Genomic DNA, 23,719 nt, shown 5'->3' with positions numbered 1-23,719 from the left:
CACTTTTAAAATGAATTTATTTCACAAGTCCCATTTATACATTAGCCATAAGTTCTTGTAGTAAAAAGTATTTAGCTACGAAAGTTTTTTTAAAAAAAAAAAACATTTAAAATACAACTTTTTTAATAAAATCCAACAGGTTTTAAACACTCCTTTCACATTCTCATTAAGTTTTTTCCATAAGGCACATGTATAGACATTTCAAAGGAGCAGTTAATTACAACCTTCCAAATCTTTACAATGTTTACAAAACTCTGTCTTTGGAAAAGCATACAATGGATAATATACAAACATAAATGGCACATTGCAAGTTTTAGACAGAACTGTAAATGAAACCTCTATGCATACTACCCAGGCCTTAGTGACTTGCCTCCACTGGGGAATTAACTGTTACTGGATACAAAGTAGTGTTAAGACTACTCTGTATGAAGTATTTAAATGTACATTCTTGTTAGAAAAAAACATGGAAGTTCCAGGGTAAACACAAATACATCTCCAAATTTATTAAAAAAACCTCTTTCTAGTAAAAATTATTTAATCTCCCAAGTGCAAAAGGCAAGGAAAATACCAAACTGCTACTGGGTATTTTGGAAGCAGCAAAGTAGAGTTTTTTGCGCAAAATTTACAGAGGAAAAAAGTTGCCTTTTAAAGTGGACAGTGGTTCCTGGTTTTCATTTACCCTAGACAGGATGAGAAGCATTTAATCACAGCATCCCTTTAAAAAAAAAAAAAAAAAGTCAGTTAAGATTTGTTGTTTTGTTTATAAACATCTAAACCACTATCTATTTACAAATACAAATGAAATTAAAGACATATCAAGAGTTGATCAAATGCAGATCTGTGTGTGAGTGCCTCCACCAACCCAGCTAAAGCCCAGGCTCAGGCCAGGTCAGTGCCAGGGTTTCCATGCTGTTTGCACTGCAGGCCACGCTGAAACGTGGACACAGTGCTGGGAAGTGCTCTGCAGCACTCTGGGAGGCTGAGCAAAGGGCAGAGCCCCATTTTGCAAAGGCTGCCCAGCAAGGGCTCAGCTGAGCAGCACCCAGTCCCCCGCAGGGCACAGCTGCCAGGGCTCCAAGCCATATCGGAGCTGGACCGTCACAGTGCAGGAAATAAAGCACAGGCTGAAGGGTTGGAAGTGTGCACTGACAGTGCAGGATGGAGAGAGCTGGTTCAGCCTCAAGCTTTGGAAGTTCTGGAGGGTTACATTTTTTCAATCAACAATTAACTGTTTTCTGATTGTTACACTCAGATAATTCACTTTGGTCTCCAGTATTTTTCCTTTTCCCAGAAAAGTAATCAACTTTCTAAGGAGGGGAATTTGTATTCTGTTGCTAGTCAGTTTCAAAAAATAAAGAAACATACTATCATCTCTCCTAAAAGTCACTTAGCTGTATGGGTTTTGGTTTTGTTGCATTTTTGTTGTTTTCATTTGGGTCTGGTTTGGTGGGGCTTTTTGTTGCCAGGCCAACAGGAGAGCTAACATTAATTTAGGAAGAAATAAACAGAAACCAACAAACCCCACCCCAACAAACCCATGAACAAGTAAATTGTTCTGAAGAGCAAACCATGAAAAGAGTTAAACCAAGAAATGATAATTTCATGAAATCAAGAGAAATGCATACTTTAAACAAATGACATAATACTGTTCTCTGGCACTTAGCATGGTTTAGATCATTGTTCCCATAAGAAAGTCTACACAACAAATCTATCATACCTCTCCACATAAGCAAGTAACTCACTAATCCCTTAAAAAAACACAGTATTACTAAAAACAGTCCATATAAAATTCAGTTCTTTGGCTCATAAAATCTAATAGATAAATAAACCCAAAGAAATTAACTGATGCATATAACCTAATGTTTTCTGCCCAGAACTCAGAAGTACTGTTGATAGGGAAGAAAAATCAGAGAGGTCAGAAGCTCAACTTGCTTCCTCTACAGAGAAAGCCAGAAAAAAGAAAAAAAAAAAAAAGGAATGAACCTACTGAGACTGTCTCATGGCCACTGGACCTATAAGAATTCAGAATACTACTTCTGTCTGGGCTAGTCCGAGTTGTCAGAAATAGTAAAATGACAGTTTGAAGCCTGAGCTCAGTTATTTTATTCACTGTAATTACAAACAACTATCTTAAAAAATCCTTCCCAGATGAAATCTGAAGCTTTAAAAAAAACAGATTTTTTGGTGAAGCTCCAGGAAAATACCAGATTAAAGCAACAGACAATACTTTGTATTCTTTTTCCCCACACCTCTACTAAAGCAAGCCTCATTACATGACATGGAAGCACTTAATTTTTTTTAAAAACCCACTGTCAGGAAGACTAAACTGCATTTTACATGAATCATAGAAAAAACAGATTCTTATATTTGATTACTTGCATGTGTTTTCACTATGTGTTTGGTCTGCTTTCATTCCCTTTTTGTACACAGAAGAATGAAAGAAAAGAGAGTAGCTTGCCAAAATTAAGATAAAGCGTTGCCTTTGCCCCTCCTAGAAATGATGGAGGAATTCAGAAATAGAAACAGAAGCTGCCACTATGTTGCTTGTTTGCTTTCAACTAGGATCTCAGATGCCTAAGTTACCTCTAATTTTAATATCAGAAAAGTCACTATTGAATCACTGTATTGTTAAATCATTAGACATTATTTAAACAACACCTTGATTCATTTTCAGTGGTGGAAACTAGAGAGAAATTTATTAAAGAGAATTACTATGTATTGTACTTCTATTAAAAGCTTATATTCAGCATGACTTTCAAGTTTAGCTATGCCATTTTCTAAAAATTAAAAGGAGGATGTCATATTTTTCCACACATGTAAAGTACTTTTTGCCTTTCCCCAGCATAAAGGTAACTGACTTTTGTTAAGATGGAAATTATTATGCAGACTCACCTTGCAAAAGGAATATAAGACAGACTGTACCTGAAAAAAAGAGGAAAAAAGTATATTTGCAGAGTGTTCATGTCTCTCCTAGAACCAAATTATTTCACTTTAGGCTAGCATTAATAAAAGCAACCGTTGTAACGAAATTTTAAACAAGATTACCTATTCAATTTAATGCTTACCTGAGAAAAGAGGACATGTTTGGACAAGAACTAAACAGTGACATGGATTTGGTGGTTTACTTTTTCTTTGTTTGGTTGAGTTTTGTTGTTTTTTTTAATGTAGTTCATAACTTCTATTCCACATGCACTTAAAAAACATATTTACTATTGCCAAATGCAAAAGGAATAGAAAATTTGTGTGAAAATGGTACTCAAGATGATAGAGACAACTTCTTCCAATCTAAATTACTATGTAAATATACATCTAATCATATTATTTATGTAACTAAATACGGATACATGCTGTAAGATGAATAATATTCCACAAGTGTGACACTCTGACCCTTGACAATTCTATTATTCTCGGATACTTGCTTCTCACAAGCCTCCAGGCAGTGTTCTGTTCTCATGCCCAGCCTGATCAAACACCAGGACACTTAACAAATGTGAGCAGTCTGCTGCAAACACACAGAGCACAGTCTGAGCTAGCGGCCTTCCCCCTATCCAGCACCATGCCCAACAGTCCCTGTCCTGAACAAATGGTTCCTTGTCCTCAGACCCACATTCAGGACAGACTCTGTGTACTCAGGGCAAGTTCAAGCAAGAACTGTGGTCACCTTGGGTTGCTTGAGAGTGAGCACCTGGGACAAGGACACCAAGTAATTCACCTGGGACAAGGACACCAAGTGAGTATCGCTGTGGAAAAGGCAGTAACTTCCAGAACTTCTGCCAGGCTTGCAAGCATTCACCTGACTGCACTCACACACTGCCAAATCCAGCCCCCAAGCCCCTGGTCATCACAGCACCTGCTGCACTAAATTCACCCTCTCACATCCACCCACTCTTTACCCAGTTTATTCCTGGGCAGGATGTACCCTATGAAAATGTTTTTTAGTTTCTTTCACTTCAAAAACCAAAAACTAGTTAGAATTCAAAAAAGAGGAGAGTATACTTTTACAATACAGAAAAAGCATGACAATTTTTTTTTGCATATGTATTCCTTTCATAAGGCTTCAGATAAGTTCACACATAGCAGAATGTACTTCAAATTACCATTTTTGCAAGACGATTGAATATAGATTTTGCTGGAGTTACACAACCTAGCTGAGAAAAAACAGATTGAGGCTAGCATTTGGGCATACTTATATGTGAATCATATATATATGGGTTTATAATCATGCGGGTGTAGGGGCAGGGAGAAGAAATTAAAAGAAATCTTAAGACTCTTACCAGGTCATTGCCAAGAACTGCAATATGCAGAATAACATCGCCAAACCTTTTTTGTTCCACTAAACAAAAATAAAGCAAATACTGCAAATTAGTTCATTTTGCACCACACCAGTCTATACTGCAAACAATTGGCCCAGACTGATCAATCAAGAATGGAATTGACTGACAATGCCTGAATTTCCTTGTCTTAGTTTGCTGTTTCTTTCTCAAAAACTCTCCATTCATTTTATCCATCACTCCGTTAACATGATCCTATGTAAATCTCTTCTAGCTTTGGAAACACCTAACAACATCAGGGTTAATGACTCACATCACTCTACTTCTGCAAATATGGAAGTTCATTCCAGTGACAAATTTACTTCTATGGAATGCAACTACAATTAGGTTTCAACCAAGATGCCTGAAGATACTTCTGGTTTTTTTCTGTTGTCTTAAGCTGCTTAATATTCTGTATCCATGTCTTCTGAAGATGGCTATACACTCTCCGGTATTTTCTGACATAAGTATGCATCTCTGAAACAAAACAATATTTGAACCTGATTTTCTTAGTTTTTATTCCAGAGGTCTGCAGACCAAACCTGATGCTCTAGATTTTGCATTCTCCTCTACATCACATGCAGGTGGAAGGATGCATTTGCTTTTACAGCCAGCAGGCTCATCACTCCCCCTGAGCTCAACTGCAGCTGACAACAAAAACACCACACACGTTGCTTCACCACTGAACTGTATCTTAAAGCTACTATACAATTAATAAACTAACCAACTGAGATTGCTTTTTAGAAAAAAAAAGTATTCTCACTTACCCAGAATACAGCACACAGAGTCAGTATTAGGCAAAGCTGGGGAGAGAAGGAGAGACAAAGCAAAAAAAAGAATGAATACTCAATTCTCATTTATATAACGAAGCAAGTACAGTAACCATTCCCATGTTTTCAGTGGGCAATCAGCACTTTAAAATTGACTTATGAAACAAGCAGGGCCAAAGGCTGTTGCACAGCGACTATATAATGAATTCCATGGTGTTTTTCAAAGCACAGTATGAGGTATACATGGCCAGAAGGGCTAGGACAAATCTTGAAAGGAAGACAAGGCAGGAGTTGACTTGAGGAACCAGCAGGAGTGTAAGCCACTGTGTGCACCTGTATTTGTTGGTTCTATTAAGAGGTGGGCTTAGATGATAAAGCTTTACTGAAAGGAATCAAGAACTGTTACTCTCTTATTCCAGTACATACTATCATTTTGAACCTGGTGTTCATAACACCTGCCTCTGACAAGAAAGATGTGTGCATCGCTACAAACAACACCCTATTAAAAACATCCATTCTCAATTACAGGATCTGGCAAATACAGGCTATGCCTCATCTGCCAGCGCTTTTTCATCTTCTGACCCTAATAAAGAGTCCACTAGGGAGCAGCTGCCTCAGGTACAGTGAAAAAGCTCACATGAAGCTTTGTTCGAGGTACTTAAACACTTTGGATGGAATGTTACAAAGATATGGCTTACGATGCCAAATAATCACACCACTTGTGCAAGCTTAATCATCACTTCTTTTCCACTAGATCTTACCTGGCTTCCTCCATTTTTCCTTACACATAGTACAAAACAGAACAAAACCACAAATTAATTTTCACTTGAAAAAAAATTTGTTGGCATTTTATTAAAAGGAAGAAAAGTAACACATTCTTGAAATTTTCCAAGCACATTTGTGACTCCTGAATTGCCTACAATTCTACCTTTGTGTTAGGATGGGGATTAAAATGGTCAAATTCATCCAAAGTTTTCATAACTTTAAATTTACCAGTTCTTCTATGTTTTACTGAAATTTCCATACTAAAAGTCTTGGCTCTCATCCAATACTCATGTTCACTATTAGATGAAACCTTTCATTCTCATTTTCCCAACTTTGCTGGTAGCCTCTCTGCACAGGTAGGTCTCTGATGTGTGCTCTGCTCTCTGTTCTCCTTCCATTTCTCTGATATGTTTTGTTTTTACAGCCTTCAAAGCAAGTTATTTTCTTTGTCACCATGTCTGAGCACAGTGGATGACAGGATCCATCAGAGCAAAATAATTTTTGTACCTGCTGGTTCAAGTGTCTGGCTTAGGCTCTCAGTTTCATTGGAAAAAGCCTACAGCTGTAAAATGTTGGAGAATTTATGTTCAGCAAATACAGACTCTAGCAGAACTGGAGATATTCTTGGACATTTTTAATTCATGCCTACAAAACATAACCTTCCTAGGACTTGTAACTTGGTATGAGTTGAAAATAGTGACAGAGCAAAACAAAAACACTCAAACAAAACAAAACAAACCTCTGTTGAACACAGTTTGGAGTCCAAGCAATGATCAAGTGACTTCCTCAAAAGACAGGGGCAAATGTAAGCTTCTCAAATAAGATAGTAACTAATTTTTTATGTGGGTGCATGAGATGAAGAACATGCAACCTCCATATGACAGCCATCCAGAAAGAATTATGAAGACTTTCTTACTCAACTAAACTAGAAAAACAAGTTATATGATAGAGAGAATAGGAAAGCCAACTACACTTCAAAAATCAAAGTTGAAATAAATCAGTAGAAGCAAGAGAGAAATGTATTAAACAGAGAAGCAGCAAGGGGAGAAAGTTGTTTTAACTACCTAATAGAGAGCTTTGGGATAGGAATTCTGATACTGGGGAGAAGGTTTTTTCCATCCTTCTGGAAGAAGAAATGATGGTCGTGGAAGTAAAGGAGCCAGGGATGTCACAATGGAGAATCTCAAAGCTGAACATGTGGCCTGCCAGACTTTGGGGAAATAAATTAATTTTCTCCATTGCTTTGAAAGTGCTGAAGCACTGACCTCTAAAGACCAAACTGCAGCCAACAAACAACTGTCAAGCTATACTTGGTGGCCACTGACTTACCACAGTAGCTAAAAAAGTCTCTCCCCTTGTTCTTAAAGAAAATATTTTAGAAAATAAATTAAAAATAATTAACTTAGCCATTAGCATTTACTAAGAAAGATTTCATTTCAAAAGGAACATTTTACTCCAAATGATTAATTAAAAAATAATTAACAAAAACATACATGTTCAGAGAAAGGAGCTAGATGATCTTTGTGACATACAGAGCCTAACAGCTTGATTGTCATTTCTCTGCAGAAGGAAAAGGCAGACTGAGAAACAACCTCCCTTTAGAAAAGCATCAAATTTAACTTTGAGGCTAAAGGAAAACTTTTTAATAAAAGGAAAGAAAGATAGTATATTTACCAACATCACAATCGTAGCTATTAATCGTTTTGGATCAAACATTGCTTTCAGTTGCTTCAGTGGCCCCATCAGGAAACACGTACTAATAGGAGATAAAAAACCAAAACAAACTCTAAATCACTTTCAAATAACTGTTTCTAAAAGACAGTAGGTAATTAACCAGTTTTCCAACAGATAGATCACTACAAAGGCTTTAAAAAAAGATATTTCAGTGCTTAGCAACAGAGACTAACTAGAACAGAAGGTGAAATACTCCATGAATTTAGCCCTGGAAACAGTTTATGAGTCACCCTTGGTCACGAAATTCTTTCCAAAATATTACCATAGTGGAAAAAAAAAGTAACAGTAAGAACAGTAAGAACACTTATATTGGTTGAGATAAGAGAGGACGGAGTGTAACAAGGATATACTTAAGAAATAACACAAGTTTTTCACAAACTCTTCCATCAAATAAGAAAAAACACATTTCAACTAATAATCTGTTCAATGTGCTGAATGCCATTTATAAATAAAGATGATTAAGAAAGCAGTGTAGTTACAGTTAAATTTAAATCATGTTAAGAGATACTAAATGGGGGGAGATTGAACTATGACTATAAGTAGCTCTACATGAATTTAGAGATGGGTGGGTGGTCAAAGATGTTTTGATTGTTATTTTAAGATGGCAAGCACCATAATAGACAGAAAAAAAAGAAAAAAGAGAGAAAATTCAACTGCAGAAGTAAATGAGATCATATCCAAGATTTTAGGAAACATAATGTGAACAAATATAGTGGTTAGAGCTTTTTACGTTACCAAAACAAAACATTATAAGTATAGCAGAGTTATCAAGTTGAAGTCTAGTGAATTTTGTGTTGAAGCTGTTACAACAACTGACTTGCCAAAATAATGTCCAGACTACAAAGACCAACCTGCTGTAGAAAATTTTTGTTTAACAATATTTTTTTTTTTCTCAGATAGAATGCACTTAGCTACAATAAAGATTACAGGGAAGCTCTACCTCTTTTAGTCAAACCCAGCAAGCAAAAAGGCAGGAAAAAATTTCAGTAGTTTGTATTAATCCTCCTGCTTTTTTTCTACTCTGTAGTTAACTTGAAGGGAGAATGAAGACCATCAGCAACACCACACGCTGTACCTTTTTTTGCAAAGAAATGCCATCTGAACTAAGAGTTCACCACCTCAGGAGTATTTCTCTGGCTTCAAATATTTGAGATGAGTCTCTTTCTTCCTTGTCATTCTGCTTTGTAGAAAACACAAGAATTTAATGAGAGAGTTCAAATACCTGTAATCTTGTGGTGGTCTGAATGCTTTACTACAGAGCAGAAAACCTGGTCTAACTCCTTCTTTAGTAATTCTTTTTTATATGAAATGAAGCAGGGAAGAGTTTGATAGAGCTTCCTCGTGAAACCAATCATAAGCATTCTATGATAGAAGAAATATGGGAATCTACATTCCAGGCAACAAATAGAACTCAATCTTCTACATCCAAATGCTCTCCTACCAGCAACTTTGCCCATGTATCTCCTTCACTTTTTTTATCTTATGCAGACAGACTTCAAATGTCCATATTAAATGAAAAAAAGTTTTCACAATTCAACAGAAAAAAGACAAGTTTTATATTCAATGCAATCCAAACTAATTTTTTTCTCAGTATTTTTTCATCTTGTCTGCTGAGCCATAAAATTAAATTAATACCAAAAAAAGGGGATATGAAGAACTAGAATATTAGTTAGCTAGAGGAAAGATAGGGATGAGGAAAACACAGTGGTAAAAAGGAATTAAGTTTTGACCACATAAAATAGACAGAAAAAATATAGAAAGCAAAATTCACTGTTTGTAATCTGAATCAACATCACAAGAGCTGCACCAGAGACAAGAAGAGATTCCATGTGGAGCAGAAAAAATGTCTGGAAATAAATTCTAGACATCCTCCAATTAAACAGAATAATTCTTTTAGATACACCATTCTGTAGAGACACACTCATCATCCCTGAGAACAATCAAGTAAGCATCATTGTTTTCATATTCATGGTTAGAAAACAATAGTAAAAGCAAGCTAGAGGGGACTAAACAGGCTAGTAAGAGTAGTAACTGCATTTTGGTTTAAATACAGACTTGCAAAGAAGCCTGGCAAATTTAAATCTGCTTGTCAATTTGGGACTTCATTTTCATCTCCTACTGTTCTTAGAACACAGTTGCCTGTTTTTTATATTCAAAAGGAGTACTGAAGGAAAAATGGGTTTCTTTTTTCTTCCAATTTTAGCTGGAGCGCATACTAAAATTTTTCAGCATTCTCCTGAAAGAAATACTAGTCTGTACAAACTTTCCTCTTAACTCAATTAGACGTTATTAGTACTACGTTTCTAAAATGCTCATTTAATTTGAAGAAGTGAAAACACACTCAAAGTACCAGGTAAAAACAGCACAACCAAAAAAACTCACCCCAAACCAACAACGAAGAATAAAGAGTAAGATAAGGGAGAGAAAGGCAAACACTTAGCTTTGCCTGTCTCCAGTATTGACTTCTTGTCTTGTTTTAGTATGAGATGGAATAGTTCTACAATTGAGACCCAATGTCATGACGTACAGACATTATTGTCTCCTAACATATTTGTTGAGGAAAAGCAGTACTTTCACATTTCTCAAACGTTAATGCCACATTACATGAGTTCTAACAGATTAACAAAGCTTTGACTCAAAAGTTAAGTTACTTGACTAAAGTCAGAGTCCATGAAAGTCAAGACCAGACTCCTTGGGGTTGAGTCCCATGACCATGCCTCAACTACACTAAGATAATAAGAGAAGGAGGAAAAACAGAAATTGAAAATCCTTTAGGGACATTAAGTTGTTTCTTTTGTGCCTTTCAAACTGTGAAAGCAAAGTTTTAAATCTTAAGAGGGCCCCCTTTTAGAGGCAAATCTTTTAGGACTGTTATGTGGAACATTTCAAAGAATCAGAGAGTTTAAAAATACACTATGAGCAAATTTTAGATTCTGCCTTCAGCCTTACAGTCAAAACAAGGATTTCCTGAATGTTTCCTTTTTGAAAGTTTTCTTGGAAACGGGGATGATCTCTCTGTTAGAAGCAAAAAATGCTCCTTCCAGTAACAAAGTATCCACAGAGGGCAGACTACCAGTTTGCTCCTGAAGCTGAGGTACTTTTGTACCTGGCAGAAGGACTTAGATGTAAAAAGCAAAAAACATTCAGCTAGCAAATTGTTATTCATACTTCAGATACCAGTTGTGATGTGCCCACAAACAGTTGTGTACGATAACTGATAAACAACAACACTGTAAAACAAACAAGTTTTTGTTATTAGCATTCAATATAAAACAATGTTGCTTACATACAACATAGACAGCACTCTAGAGTAAAAGCAAATGGAAATGCAGCTGAAAAGGAAGGTACTTTTCTAAAACAAATAACTAAGAAATCATACCTGGCAAGAGCAGCAATATTTCCCAGGGTGTAGAACACTGCGAAAAGTTTGATCCCCTTTGGGAGCCATAGCAATGCTGTTCCCTATAAAATACAGGTTATTGGCACGTTTGCAATTAGCTAATTGAATTTATTTAGATTTCATAGCCTATAAATACAACTTCATACTATGAAGAACATAATTCTGACATACACTAGCAGAGCCACTGTTCTCAGAGTTGCAGCACTCACTCCCCAGCACACTTCTATTGCCACCTGCTGGCAAACAATGTGTTGGTTCACTGGATTTCTGGATATTTTTACAACTAGGCAGTTTATTTATATCACTGAACACATTTATTTGTACTGTTTATATCCTATTTCACAACCCTTCTACTTTTGTTACAATGCCCCACAGTACATCCTACACCTCTGCACACAAGATAAAATGTCATAAAGCGGCACTAATATTCACCATCTCCTCTCTCCAATCAACCATTTAGACTTGCAGCTTAAATACACACGGCGGCTGAATAGAAACATTTTAAAAATCTGACTTCCAGATGTCTCTTCTTTCCACTGAACTTAAAAACATCCAAAGCCTTTTGCTGATCACAGTTCCCTATGATGATCAGGGAGAAAAGGAATCATAGGAAAGGGACCTGAAAGATCACCTAGATACAACCTCCCACTAGACCAGGCTGCTCAAAGCCCCATTCAGCCTGGCTTTGAACAGTGCCAGGGATGGGGCATCCACAACCTCTCTGGACAGCCTGTTCTAGTGCCTCACAATAAAGAATTTCCTCCTTATATCTAACTTAAATATCTCTGTTCTCAATTTGTACCAATTACTCCTTGTCCTATCACTACAGCTCCCAATGAAGAGCCCTTTCCTGGCTTCTCTGTGGGCCCCCTTCAGATACTGGAAGGCTGCTATGAGGGTGCCACACAACCTTCTCCAGGCTGTACAGACCCAATTTTCTCAGCTTGTCAGAGCCTAAAGAAAGCCTCTGCTAGAAGCAAAACAAACTAAGATCTGCACACTGCGTCCTGAAAAAACCCAACCAAACAAAAAAGCAACTGCATTCTACTCAATTGCAATTCCAGTGGAAATCTGTGGTGAAAAGAAAGGAAAAGAGGGAGGAAGAAAGGGAGGGAGGAAGGGGGGGAAGGAAAAGGGAGAGGAAGGAAAAAAGAGAAGGAGGAAAAGGAGAGGACTTCCCCAGTGTTTTTTCAGCTGTTTCTGGGAGTTTCCATGCAGCTGAAAAATGGCCTGCTTCTGCAAATTACCTGTGTTAGATTTTGACAGAGCCAAGCAATTAATAGATCTCAACTCTTAACTGCAGGCTGCAGGCTCCTGCCAGCCCCTAAAGTTCAGGGATGAACACGACATGATTTGCCGACTGTAAAACCACCAGCAGTGCAGCAGGTTTTTCAAGTGTCATCACGCAACCACACCCATTGATTCGTTGAGTGTGACATGCTACACACTTGTGGTTTCTTCAGCCTTTAAAAACCTTTCAAGCTTCCCTCTCTTTTTTCCCTTTATTGGTGATTAAAAAAAAATAAGATGGGTGCACAGCTCTTTTCTAATACACCAGTTACAAAAATAGAGCATATCTCGTCAGTGTTCAAACCTTTTAGTAACAAAATGTATTATGCTACAGTAAAAATGCTCACTTCTGTAATTGGAAGAAAAATGGCGAAAATCATAATTTAGAGATCAACAGCCAATTATACATTTAATGTCCAGTTAAATAAATGCACAGAAAATTTAGAACGCAGGATAAAGCAAACACAAAATCACACATAAAAGAGGAATATGAATGAGGTTTAACTGTAGAACAATAATAAAGCCCAAGGAAAAAAATGACTTTACTTACAAGAAAAGAACATAAAATGCCAGCAACAAAGCATATGGCAAACCATCTGACTCGGGTACCAAAGCTGAGTGTTGAGGCATCAAGGACCTTAATAAGAAGAGAGGAAAAAAGAGGATATTACAAACCCAGTTTAGAACAATCTAAAGGACATTTTTTTCTTTACCACTGAAGTCCTTAATTTCAAACAAAATAATTTTTAGCTGGAAATAATTATTTCACCTTGCTTGACAGTTTGTGTATGAATTCTTTCGTATTACAAAATCATATTATCAATCTGGAACATATGGAAACATATTTACAAACAAACAAAAAAGACAAAACCCAAAAATGTATATTCTGGCATGCAAGCAATGCTGCTTCACTTCAAACAGATTTTTTTAATCACCACACAACTGAAAATAGTCACAGTTGTACTAAATCAAAAGAATGAATAGACCTTCCAGCAATTTTCAAAGGAATGAATCCATTTGTGTAACACTGTGGGTTCCTATAGACATCACCACCTTTCCCTGTTACTAGAGAGGATCCCTTGTACATATTAATGCCAGTATCCACTGCAAGCATTACAACTCCAAGTTCTCTTCCAATTACCTTCCTGAAGGTGTAGGCAAAGTTTGTCTCATCAGACTAAGCTAACTTGCTGAAAGGGAATATTTCACTTCCTGCTTCTCCAGAGTGACTCCAGAACCTAATGAGCAGAGCTACCTGACACATCGCCTGACATGAGAACAGAATTAGTGTTCCTTCTATTCTGATGACTTGGCTAATGAGCCAAGCCAGCTCTGCAAGCTGTCAGAAAAGCAGCAGGGCTGATGTAAGGAAAGAAGCAGGGCCATGTATCTGGCAGAAAGGCCCCTTTCAGCAGAAGTGATGTGCTAGATATGTTCAGCTCATCTCCACCCATGCTGTAAGAACACTGCATTTCATGTTACTCCAGTTGACTACAATTAAATGTACTTTCTGCTCTAAACTGGCCTATTAAGTGAAGTGTTGCTTCAGCTTACATAAAATTACTTTAAATAAACAACTTTCCTATTTGTTCAGCTGTCACAGGCAAAAGTGCTCTCCTGTTATTTAGTCAACAGGTATTTTAATCAAGACTTATTAACCAAACATACATGATATACCTTCCCCAGCCAATGAGTCTGATATTTCTCTTTATCTCTGTGAAATTTTTCTTTCAGGCAGTGGTAAGCTAACCAAGGAAATTTGGTTACTGCTTAGAACAATTTCACATTTATACAAATGAGGAATCTGTATCTAGTTTAATAAAAAGCTGTAACATGCACACACATGTAAAGGTGTTGTGATGACAGAATTTTCCAAAGGTCAGAAGATGCAGCTTACCTTGCTAGGTCCAACACTTTATCCTTATGTATGCATTAAAGAAACAGACAAAAACAGTAACTGAATGATGACTTAGTATTTTAACTCATATTTGACAGTCAGAGTCCTGAATGCCTGCATTTTTAAGAAGAGCAGGAACAGCTGGTAGCACATAGCTGAAGATACCCATTTCAATCATGCTTTCAGTTACACCTATTCATACAGCTAATCAGAAGCACACATACACACAAAAATAAAGAGTAAAAATCCTTTCCATCTGTGTTCAGAAATGAAGTGTAGATAGGCCAGTAATATCAGTAAACCTAGCACACACATTTCAGATTGCCTAGAAAACGTGGAAAGGATGAAGATAAATCCTTTATTCAGGCGCATCAGGTCATTGCTGCCACTTTCTGCTCTTCTACTTCTAATCTCATTATCTGACAGTGCTCCTGAAGTGACTACCAGGAGACTTCATTCTTCAAATAAATTTGAAAACAGCTTTATCTTCACTTAAATCCCTAACAGTTAAGAGGTGAACAATAAACAAACAAACAAAAAAAAATCCAGCACAAAAAATAAGAGAACCACACAAAGGCTTGGAGCAAAAAACACCACAAACCCCAAAAAGTTTTATGCATTTTATGGATTTAATTCTTAAAAACTGATTGACTATATATGCACATGAACTACAGGAACATAAGCTGTGGCAAGAGGGCTGCCAGTGCATTCTGTGTAATAATAAGACTAAATACATTAAATGGTATTAAAATGAAGGCTCATCCTTCCAACCACTCCCAATGATGCCACCATTTATGTTGTCAAGATGAACCTATTTAATACAGTGCTCTAAATCCTGAAGCTGGGGATCTGGTAATGCATTTTCTTAGTCCCTAATACCTAAGAGGACTAAGGGGAGGGATCCCTCACTGCAGTCTACAGCTTCCTAAAAGAGGAAGCAGAAGGGCAGACACTGATCACTTATCTGTGGTGACCAGAGACATGACATGAGGGAACAGCTGAAGCTGTGAAAAGAGGTTTAGGCTGGATACTAGAAAAAGGCTTTTCACCCAGAGGGTGGCTGGGCACTGGAACAGCTCCCAGGGAAGTGGTCACAGCACAAGCCTGAGGGAGTTAAGGAAGCATTTGGACAATGCTCTCAGGCACAGGGTGTGACTCTGGGGGATGGTGCTGTGCAGAGCGAGGAACTGGACTCAATAATCCTTGTGGGTCCCTTCCAAGTCAGGATATTCTACAATTTATATTTTTGGGTTTCATGGAAGCAATGGAACTCACTGCCTTTCCAAGACGCCTGTTTCACCACTGCAGAGAAGCACCTTGCTGCAAAAGTTGAGTTACAGATACACAGTTCAGCGGTATAAACCACAGACACCAGCTTGTGCTCAAGTGCAGGCTCACTCTAGAAGCTGAGGACCTGACAGCGCAGGAACCCTGCCACATGTGCTGCAGGCAGCAATTTCTATACTAGGGACCACGGGATACCCTGAGGTAACAGAGACTATGAACCCTAAGAAAAAGGAAGTCTAAGCTGCCCTTGCAACAAAAGCAGGAAATAACGCATAGGTGCTAAAGATTCTTTTTGTGTGTCTGACGTGAATTATACAGCTAATCCCAGATTTCAGACAAAAAGAGCTGTCATTGGAGTCTATGGTATTTGGATTAGCAAAAGCTTTTACTTAGGAGGCTGACAAAATTTCCAGGCACGTTCCACATCTGTAGTTTGTGTGGAGAACAGCAGTGGTGGCAAGGGTGTTCCTGTAAAACATACCCTTCTTGCCATACTGCTTATCAGCTTGTTTCTAAGAAAAAAAAAAAAAAAAAAAAAAAAAAAATTAAACTGAAATAAAAAATAAAAAAGGAAATCCTTAGTTTTCTATTGCTGAACTTTAATGCGAAACTCCTGGGCAAGAAGTAAAGCTTTTTATTCACAGGCTATTTCAAGCTAATAGTACATGAAAGAAAGGCTTCCAAAAATCAAGAGGAAACCTCAAGTGGAAACCAGAACCTGGAATGGAGACTTTCTGAAACATAAGGAATAGGCTTGCAATAACAGCATCACTGCTGGAGAGTTTGCACTGGACACACAATAAACAACATCAATGATAATCCACAAGGCTGCTTTTGATCAAAAATAGTTCTTGTAGCTCTGAACATCCACCTAGGCTCTCTCCATAAATTACTGATTTTATAAAGTCTTCCACATGACCAAACAGAAAAACAGAACCACTTTATTTTACTAATCTAGTAGCTAACAATTACATCTTTTCTCAATGGTAAATATGCAAGTAATGGAGAAAATGCAAAGAAATGTTGAGTAAATCTGTAGAATTGAGTTTCTAAACCATAGTGAAACAATATTTATAGAGATATATTCTCATCTTTCCCTAACAGGCCTACTTATATTTATTTCTACCACTAGTTGAAATTAAAATAGAAGTGTGACATAAGAAATAAATTATAAGATCTATTAGAAATGTAATACACAATTTCTTATAAAAATACAAGAAACACCTGGTCTATTCCTCTGTTGAAGTCTTATTGAGTGCTTTAAGCAGGTGTCATGCAACATCCAATGTGTCACATGGACTGATTTTACATTAGTTTTGGTGTTGATAAAATTAAACAGCATGATGCTGCCCCGAAAACATCACAGCACTGCTACACTTATTATTTATTATTGATCTTTTTGGTAATGAATCACTTTTTTAAAAAATATATTTAGAATAATAGATCTAATTGCAGCAAGAAACAACAACTGGTCATCTAAAGAGTTTAGAAAGTACAGAAAGACTTCACTGAATCATCACACAGTTCTTTCATTGTAGACTTGTCTTCTACTTAGCAGGAATGACTTGTGACTTCATTATAATGGCTCTGCAAAAACCAAGGGAAAGAATCCAGAGACATCTATGGACGTGAACCATATGATGGCTATTACACAGCTATCAGATATTCCAAAGAGAGGGCCTTTGTTTTCAGCCAAACACATGACTTGTCTCCAGAAAGATCATGGAAACAGCTGAAGATTTTTGACACACAATGCATAACCTCACACTTTCTGTCACAGCCCCACTTCTTACCAAGCGTTCCTCTCTGCATGGGTGCACACACTTTTTTTGCTCTAATACACACACTTTAAAAATAGTCAGCACCACTCAGCTCTAGCTTTAGTGAAGGTCACGTATGAATTTCCTCTCTAAATAGAGACTTGATTTCCACAGTTCTACAAACACATTGCTACCCTGAGAGAAAAAAATACAGCTGAGAAACTGCCTGACCCGAACACTTGATTTTTTTTTTTTTTTTTTAAGTCAAAGGGTATTTATTTATTTAAAGATCTTTCTGGTTCATATCAGCATGACACTCCAAAGACACATTTATAATTTTCTTCTATTATGTACCGGACAGGCTTAAAGTATAGGCAGGTTTTTCTTATTTAAAGTCTTTTCTGGCTATACCAGTATCATTACATGCAATAGTGAAATCCTATATAGTTTATTTAGTAACATTTAACAAACAAAACACATTCTCAGCTGAGTTCTCTCCTCAGGATATAAAACTCAAATACAAGAGCAATAAATATGTAGGCATTTATCTACTGACTGCCACCTTAAAACAACTATCAAAGCACCAAGTGAAGGAAAACTCTATGTCACTATCATGTGCCTTGTGTGAAATGTGCCTGGTGATGGCAGAATAATCAATCCTCTTGGAACTGAACTGAGATTAACAGAAATATAAGTGTTTCTTTGAGAAGAGCAGAAGATGAAGCATCCCTCCCAAAGGCTGGCAGCCAGTTCTGGTGTGAAAGGGCAAAGTGCAAACTGATTCTGTGCTTCCAGAATCAGTGGACACAATTTAGGTGCTTTGCTGTGGCAGAGGCCAAATTCATGAACCTTGAAGACCAACGGCAGCTCAGTGCAAAACCAAATGAAGCATGCCAGCAGCAAGCTGCTAGACCTAATATCATGCCAGCTATGCTCAGTTTGTGCTGGTTCCCCAAGGTTTGTTAGCCACAGCTCAGATCCCAGGTACATTCCAGCCTCCTCCACCACGCTCCAGCGCCCTGGAAGTAGCAAGCAGCAGCAAGATATTCCTTGATGTGGGGCACTTTGACCTGCAGTCACATGAGTTAAGAGGGAGCTAAAGGAATAAATAGTTCTTTGTAAGCATGCTCAGCTTTGCTTCAACTTAGAGATTAGTTCTCAGGAATGTACGGTCTTCAAACACAGTAAAAACGAAACAAAAAACTCGCAGAGGAAGAGGAAGACGGTGGGAAGGAAATAGAACAATTAAGCCATACTTAAGGAGTAAGGAGCAAAAAGTAACTTCAGCAGAATGTACACAAATCGATGTGTGTCTAAAAAAAACTTTTGTTTCTGCAAATTTAAGGGCAAAAGGGAATGGAGAAGCAATTTACACCGAATCGCAGACTCAGTCGGGTTGGAAGAGAGCATAGTATGTTATCTGCCCCCTGCTTAAGCACAAGAAAAACTTGGAGAAACCGAAGGACCCAAAGCCACCAACACAGCCAAAAGCTCCACACAAGAGTAACCGGCCAAAACTCATCCTCCGGGTAGAGCCTGCTGCCCACACAGCTCGTCCCTCGGCGCACGCCGCAAACTCCGGTCTGTCCTTTTCCTGCCGAGCCCTGCCCCGCTCCGACACGGTGGGGCAGGCACCGGGAGCGGGGTGTGCGTGTGCGCAGGCCGGGCACGGGGGAAGGCGGCGCGGGGAGCCTCCAGCGGCCCCCGGGCCCGGCGCGGGGAGGCTCCAGCGCCGCTCGACCCGCGCGGCCCGCGCCGGGGAGGGGAAGGGAGAGCGGGCTCTCGTCAGGCCATACCTGCGCCGTCAGTCCCTGCTCCTCATCGTCCTGCCCGGCCAGCACCCGCCGCAGCTTCTCCATGCCGGCCCTCCGTGGGCAGGGCCGCGCCGGGGTCGGGATGGGGCGGGACGGGGCCGCGCTCCGCCGCGGGCCGCCGGCCCAGCCGGGAAGTGACGCGCGCCCCGGGGCGGTGGCGGGGCCGCGCCTGCGCAGTGCCGGCCGCGGCTGCCCGCGGGACTGCGCTGGCTGCGGCAGGGAGAGCCGGTGCGGCCCGGGCTGGAGGCACCCGGGGGGAAGAAGGGCTTCTTCAGCCTGACCCCGCCTTCATCGCCGCCCGCGGAATCGGCCTTCGCACGGCAGCGTGATTTGCATAAGCGCGATGAACACAGGACGTAGAACACAGAATACAGAGCACAGCGAGTGCGCAGGGCCACGGTGGAGCCGCCTTATGACACGCTGGTGCTGGGGTACCTCGTACAGGTGGAACTTCCTTGGCATCAGTTTCTGCCCGTTGCCTGTGGTCCTGTTGCTTGGCACCACCGAGAAGAGCCTGGCTCTTCAAATAATGCACGGGAAGTTCCAGTTGGATACGGGGGAGGACGTCTTTACTATGCAGGTGACCTAGCACTGGAACAGAGTGTCGCAAGAGGTTGTGTAGTGTCCCTCAGTGGATGTGTCCAATAAGCATCTGGATGCGATGCTGTGCCATGTGCTCTCGGATGGCCCTGGAGCACAATGTGGTTCCGAGCTGCCGGCAGTGTCCGGCTCGCTCTGGCTGTTCAGGGGCACGGTGCAGGCGGGCCGGGCCTTTGGTCACTCACTGCCAGCCGGCAGGCACGCTGCGAAACCCAGCGCCAGCGCCTTCGGCACTCCTTGAAGTGGGGATGACTGGGGCGTTCGATGCCCACTTGCGAGCAAGCCAGGTGTTTTTCCAGCTAGAATGGGTGGTGTGGGGATAAATGGGATTACAGAGAAGCTGTTCACACCTTCCTCTAGAGATTCCCAGTGTGGCCCCGTTAAATTCTGCCCCTGTAGGAAGGGGTGGGGCAGAGGCCATCACGCTGCCCTGTGTCTTAGCTTTTCCTGCGCGTTCCCAGCAACACTTCATCTGCCATCTTCTGCCCTCTTCAAGCCTGCTCATTCGGTCTAAGTCTTCCTTGTCCTGCTCTTTTTAGACGCTGACCCTGTGTGTCCTCTGGTGCTGTTTCTGCATGTGCGTCTGCGCTTGGACCAACACCTCAGCACTGGCCTGACTAGTTTGCAGGGGGAATGAGGCTGGTGACTGGAGGGATGGATCGAGGTGTCACATGTGAAGTGACAGCAGACAGCAGTGTGGGCTGGGACAGGAGAGGGAGATGGGTGATAAGGTCTGTGTAACATGCTGCTGTGTGAATGGAACTTGATAAAATCCAGGGCAGCAGAGCCCCCAGTGAGGCCCTTAGGACAGAAACTTTCCCTTCCCACCCTCCTCACCTTCCCACACACACTTGGGAAGTTTCCCATGTGCCTTCTACCTTGGCTTTTAGGTGAAACACTTGGAACAAACTGTACCTTTCCAGCCTGATAACAGGCCATTAGCATCTCAGGAAGCTTTAGGTCAAGGCTGAAATTAATAATGGAAGATACACTTGCAGACAGGGCTGTGTGGAAGTAACCAAAGAACCACAGAACGTCTCCTGAGCCAGGCATTGCCCATACCTTGCAAGGACCTCTGCAAGGAGGACAGTGTGTAAGGAAACAATATAACCATGACCCTGCAAGAAGGGGAGGAGAAATAGGAGAAAGAATGGAGAGGGTATATGAGGGTGTGTCTGAGTGTGCACAAATCATCTTTCTTAGTTGCCCCCAAAATTGTACAAAATTACTTGTTACAGGAGTGTTTTAATTCCAAAGCATATGTCAGAGCAAAATATAAAACCAAGAAAGTTCTCTTTGGTTTTTTTCCTCCCTCCCAATTTATAGATATGGATAGATGCAGCAAATCTAAATCTGAGTCTAGCCTTCTGGTCTGCATGACTTTAAGCAGGAGTGGTTGGCTGTGCCTTGGATTACTGATGACTTTCTGGTAGGACAGGGAGTACAGGCAGGTAAGCATCTGGCAGAGAGCCAGCTGAAGCTGTTCTTTTGTTTCTTTGTGAACAAGTGCACAGAGAAAGCAGAGAAGAACAGTGCACTCCCGGGCAATGTGGGGTGTCCAGCTTGCATCCTACTGCTGTCCCCTCTTCCCACCAGCAGCTGCCTGGGCTGTGCAGCCTGCCTGGAACCCACAGCTGTTTCACTCTTGGATGAGACAAAGGGTGTTCTTTGTTTCCTTGGTATTTTCTTGAGCAAAAGGTTGTCATGGTCACCCCAAATGTATTTTTCCTATTTCTCTGCTCAACAGAAATTCTTAATTCTCTGTACCATCATGAAATACCATGAGACAGTCACTACCTTGCCATGAAAAAGAGGCAGTTTGGAAGGCCTGTGTTGTTCAGTGTTTCTGTACTGATGAACTTTGGCTGATAAGGCAGCAGGATAAAAAATTACTCTGCTTTTCTAAAAAGGTAAAATTATTTTGCTAACACAAGTCAAAATAGCTGGTACAAAGTATTATTATGCCTTTAGATCACAAAGCTACCACATCTGAAGATATTTTCTGGTTTTATGATAAGTTATGGATTTGCAAGCCTCAGTTTCTCTGAGGCTTGTAAGGGATGGTGTGATTTGCTTACAAGTGTCATTGATTCTTGACCTTACTGGTTTGCATGTATCTGCATCTAAATTTGAAGCTAACTAGAAAATCTGGTAGGTAATGTTGTCTTCCTGAAAATTGTGTGAATTCAGCCAACTTACTGAATTGATGTAGTTGGTGGCATACTTTTAATGTACATAGAGCAGCATCTGTAGACTTCAGTCTTGTAGCTCTAACAGCTGTAAACCTGTAAACACATATTCCACAAAAATAACAGTTCTGTGATTGCTCTGGTCATAATGTAGGGCTCTAATGTCCTATATTCCTCCCAACCTTTGTGTTCTTTACCTTTGGAAATGGGATGTTTGAATGAATACTGCTGAAAGTTCAAGATCAGGGGTTGTAAGGAATCTTAAACAAGTGGTCCTACAGAGACCTACTGGGAACATGGTAGAAAACAAAATGTAGAGCTGCTTTGGGGACTTGCTTATTCCACTTGATGAGATCCCACCTCAATTCTGCTGTGTGGTGCAAACAGCTCACATCACACAAAGCAGCAGCTTCTGAAGGCCTCTGAAGGGAAGGGAGCTTAAGGGAGTGGGGAATGAATGCCCTTCGTGTGTTTTCAAAAGATCCTGTGTTTCTGAAAATTCAATTATGAACATCTTCTATCAAGCCTGCATTGCTGACAGCGACAGGTAGTGGTGATCCAAAAACAAGGAACAAGGAAGCAAAAGCTGAAAAAGGTATCTCCTTTCTTACACCTCAGTTCAGGAAACCCATCTCTTCTAATTTGTCTGCAGATCAGCCTAAGTCAGAAGCCACATGGTGGCTTCATCCAGCTTCATGGTAATTGTTTCTGCTGTGACTCAAACCTTTCCAGATCCAGTCATCACTACTCTAGGGACACAAAATAACCTCTCATATGTCTCTGATCTAGAAAACAGGCATACAAAAACCAGCCACAGATGAGCTACTTCCCAGTGTGCTTGGCAGGCACCTGGTAGTAGCCAGGGGTGTGTGTGATTCACAGGAACACTGTGAGCTACTGCAAAGCTTTAGAGGAAAAGGTAAAAGCCTTTATTGGCTCACTGGGCCAAAACAACACATATGCAAGGAAGTACCAAACAACCTTGTGAGCTGTTCTCTGTGTGGCATCATTAACTCAGATCAGGTAGTGCAGACACTTGGTCAGCTGATACACTACTGGATACCCTGCCAAATGTTTGAACCTTTTCTGTTACTAACAATAATCTGGTTGAGAGCTGATGCTGATGTTTACCAAGTTACAGTATAAGACACACAAAGCAATAGATAGGTTACTGATCACACTGCTGGCTTTCTGCTTTGCTTGCAGATGACCCACGGAATCAAGTGTGTACAAAAATACCTTGTAATTGTTGCTTTGCATGGCTCCCCCATGAAGAAACACAACAATTGTTTTAGGATTTTAAGTCATCCTAGGTGCAAGGAGGTGTGGTATGTCCAAATCTGCAAGATAGGAACATTTGAGATAATCTTGCTACTCCCTTGGCACTGAAACAAGTTAAAATCTGGAGATCTTTCTGTCCTGAAACTGTGATCTCAGATCCAGTCAGAGTCCAACTGCAGTGACAGATTAGAGGAGATTAATATCTTGTCCTGTCAGGAGACATAACATTTCCTCTTGAAAGAGGATACTGATATAATTTACATCACTCGATACCACTCTGAGAAGGCACCCCTTTAGTTAACACATACCTTAGGACTGGAAAAACTATTATGAAAATTATTCCTATCAGCCTATAAATCAACATCAATTAGAGCAAGTTACAGCAATGGCTCTCCTCTGAGTAAGTTATGTACTAAATACTTTCAAAAGTATTAAATACTTTTCAAATTTTAAGTGGCTTACTTTGTACCTTTTCATTTTTCTAACACAATGACTAAATACAGCCACCATGTAAGTGCTGCCATAACTGACACTACCTGCTCTTGCACCAGAGGCTGGGTTTGGACCAGTTATCTCCATACAAGTTTCACTTAATAAGAAAGACATGACCCAGATTTCAGAT

General features: G+C 40.0%; 1 protein-coding gene across 1 annotated transcript; it reads right to left on the bottom strand.

The window, feature by feature from the left end:
* Positions 1-94: 94 nt before the first annotated feature.
* Positions 95-19,184, bottom strand: SFT2D1 (SFT2 domain containing 1). Its single transcript, XM_038131476.1, has 8 exons — positions 19,010-19,184; positions 12,820-12,906; positions 10,959-11,041; positions 7,520-7,601; positions 5,078-5,113; positions 4,275-4,333; positions 2,893-2,922; positions 95-715 (listed from the first exon to the last, which is right to left on the bottom strand). The coding sequence occupies exons 1-8, from the start codon at positions 19,070-19,072 to the stop codon at positions 676-678; spliced, it is 480 nt and encodes a 159-aa protein (XP_037987404.1). The 5' UTR covers positions 19,073-19,184; the 3' UTR covers positions 95-675.
* Positions 19,185-23,719: the final 4,535 nt, after the last annotated feature.

This window comes from Motacilla alba, chromosome 3 (genome assembly GCF_015832195.1).
Source record: "Motacilla alba alba isolate MOTALB_02 chromosome 3, Motacilla_alba_V1.0_pri, whole genome shotgun sequence".
NCBI lineage: Eukaryota > Metazoa > Chordata > Aves > Passeriformes > Motacillidae > Motacilla > Motacilla alba.
Note: the sequence above shows the minus strand (reverse complement) of the source record. Positions and strands in the feature narration are given on the sequence as shown.

Coding starts and splice junctions, on each gene's coding strand:
- SFT2D1 (XM_038131476.1), bottom strand. CDS start 19,072: ATGGAGAAGCTGCGGCGGGTGCTGGCCGGGCAGGACGATGAGGAGCAG. Junction 5,114..7,519: donor TAGCTACGATTGTGATGTTG/GTAAATATACTA, acceptor TTCTCTCCCCAG/CTTTGCCTAATACTGACTCT. Junction 2,923..4,274: donor CAGTTCTTGGCAATGACCTG/GTAAGAGTCTTA, acceptor TCTTTTTTTCAG/GTACAGTCTGTCTTATATTC.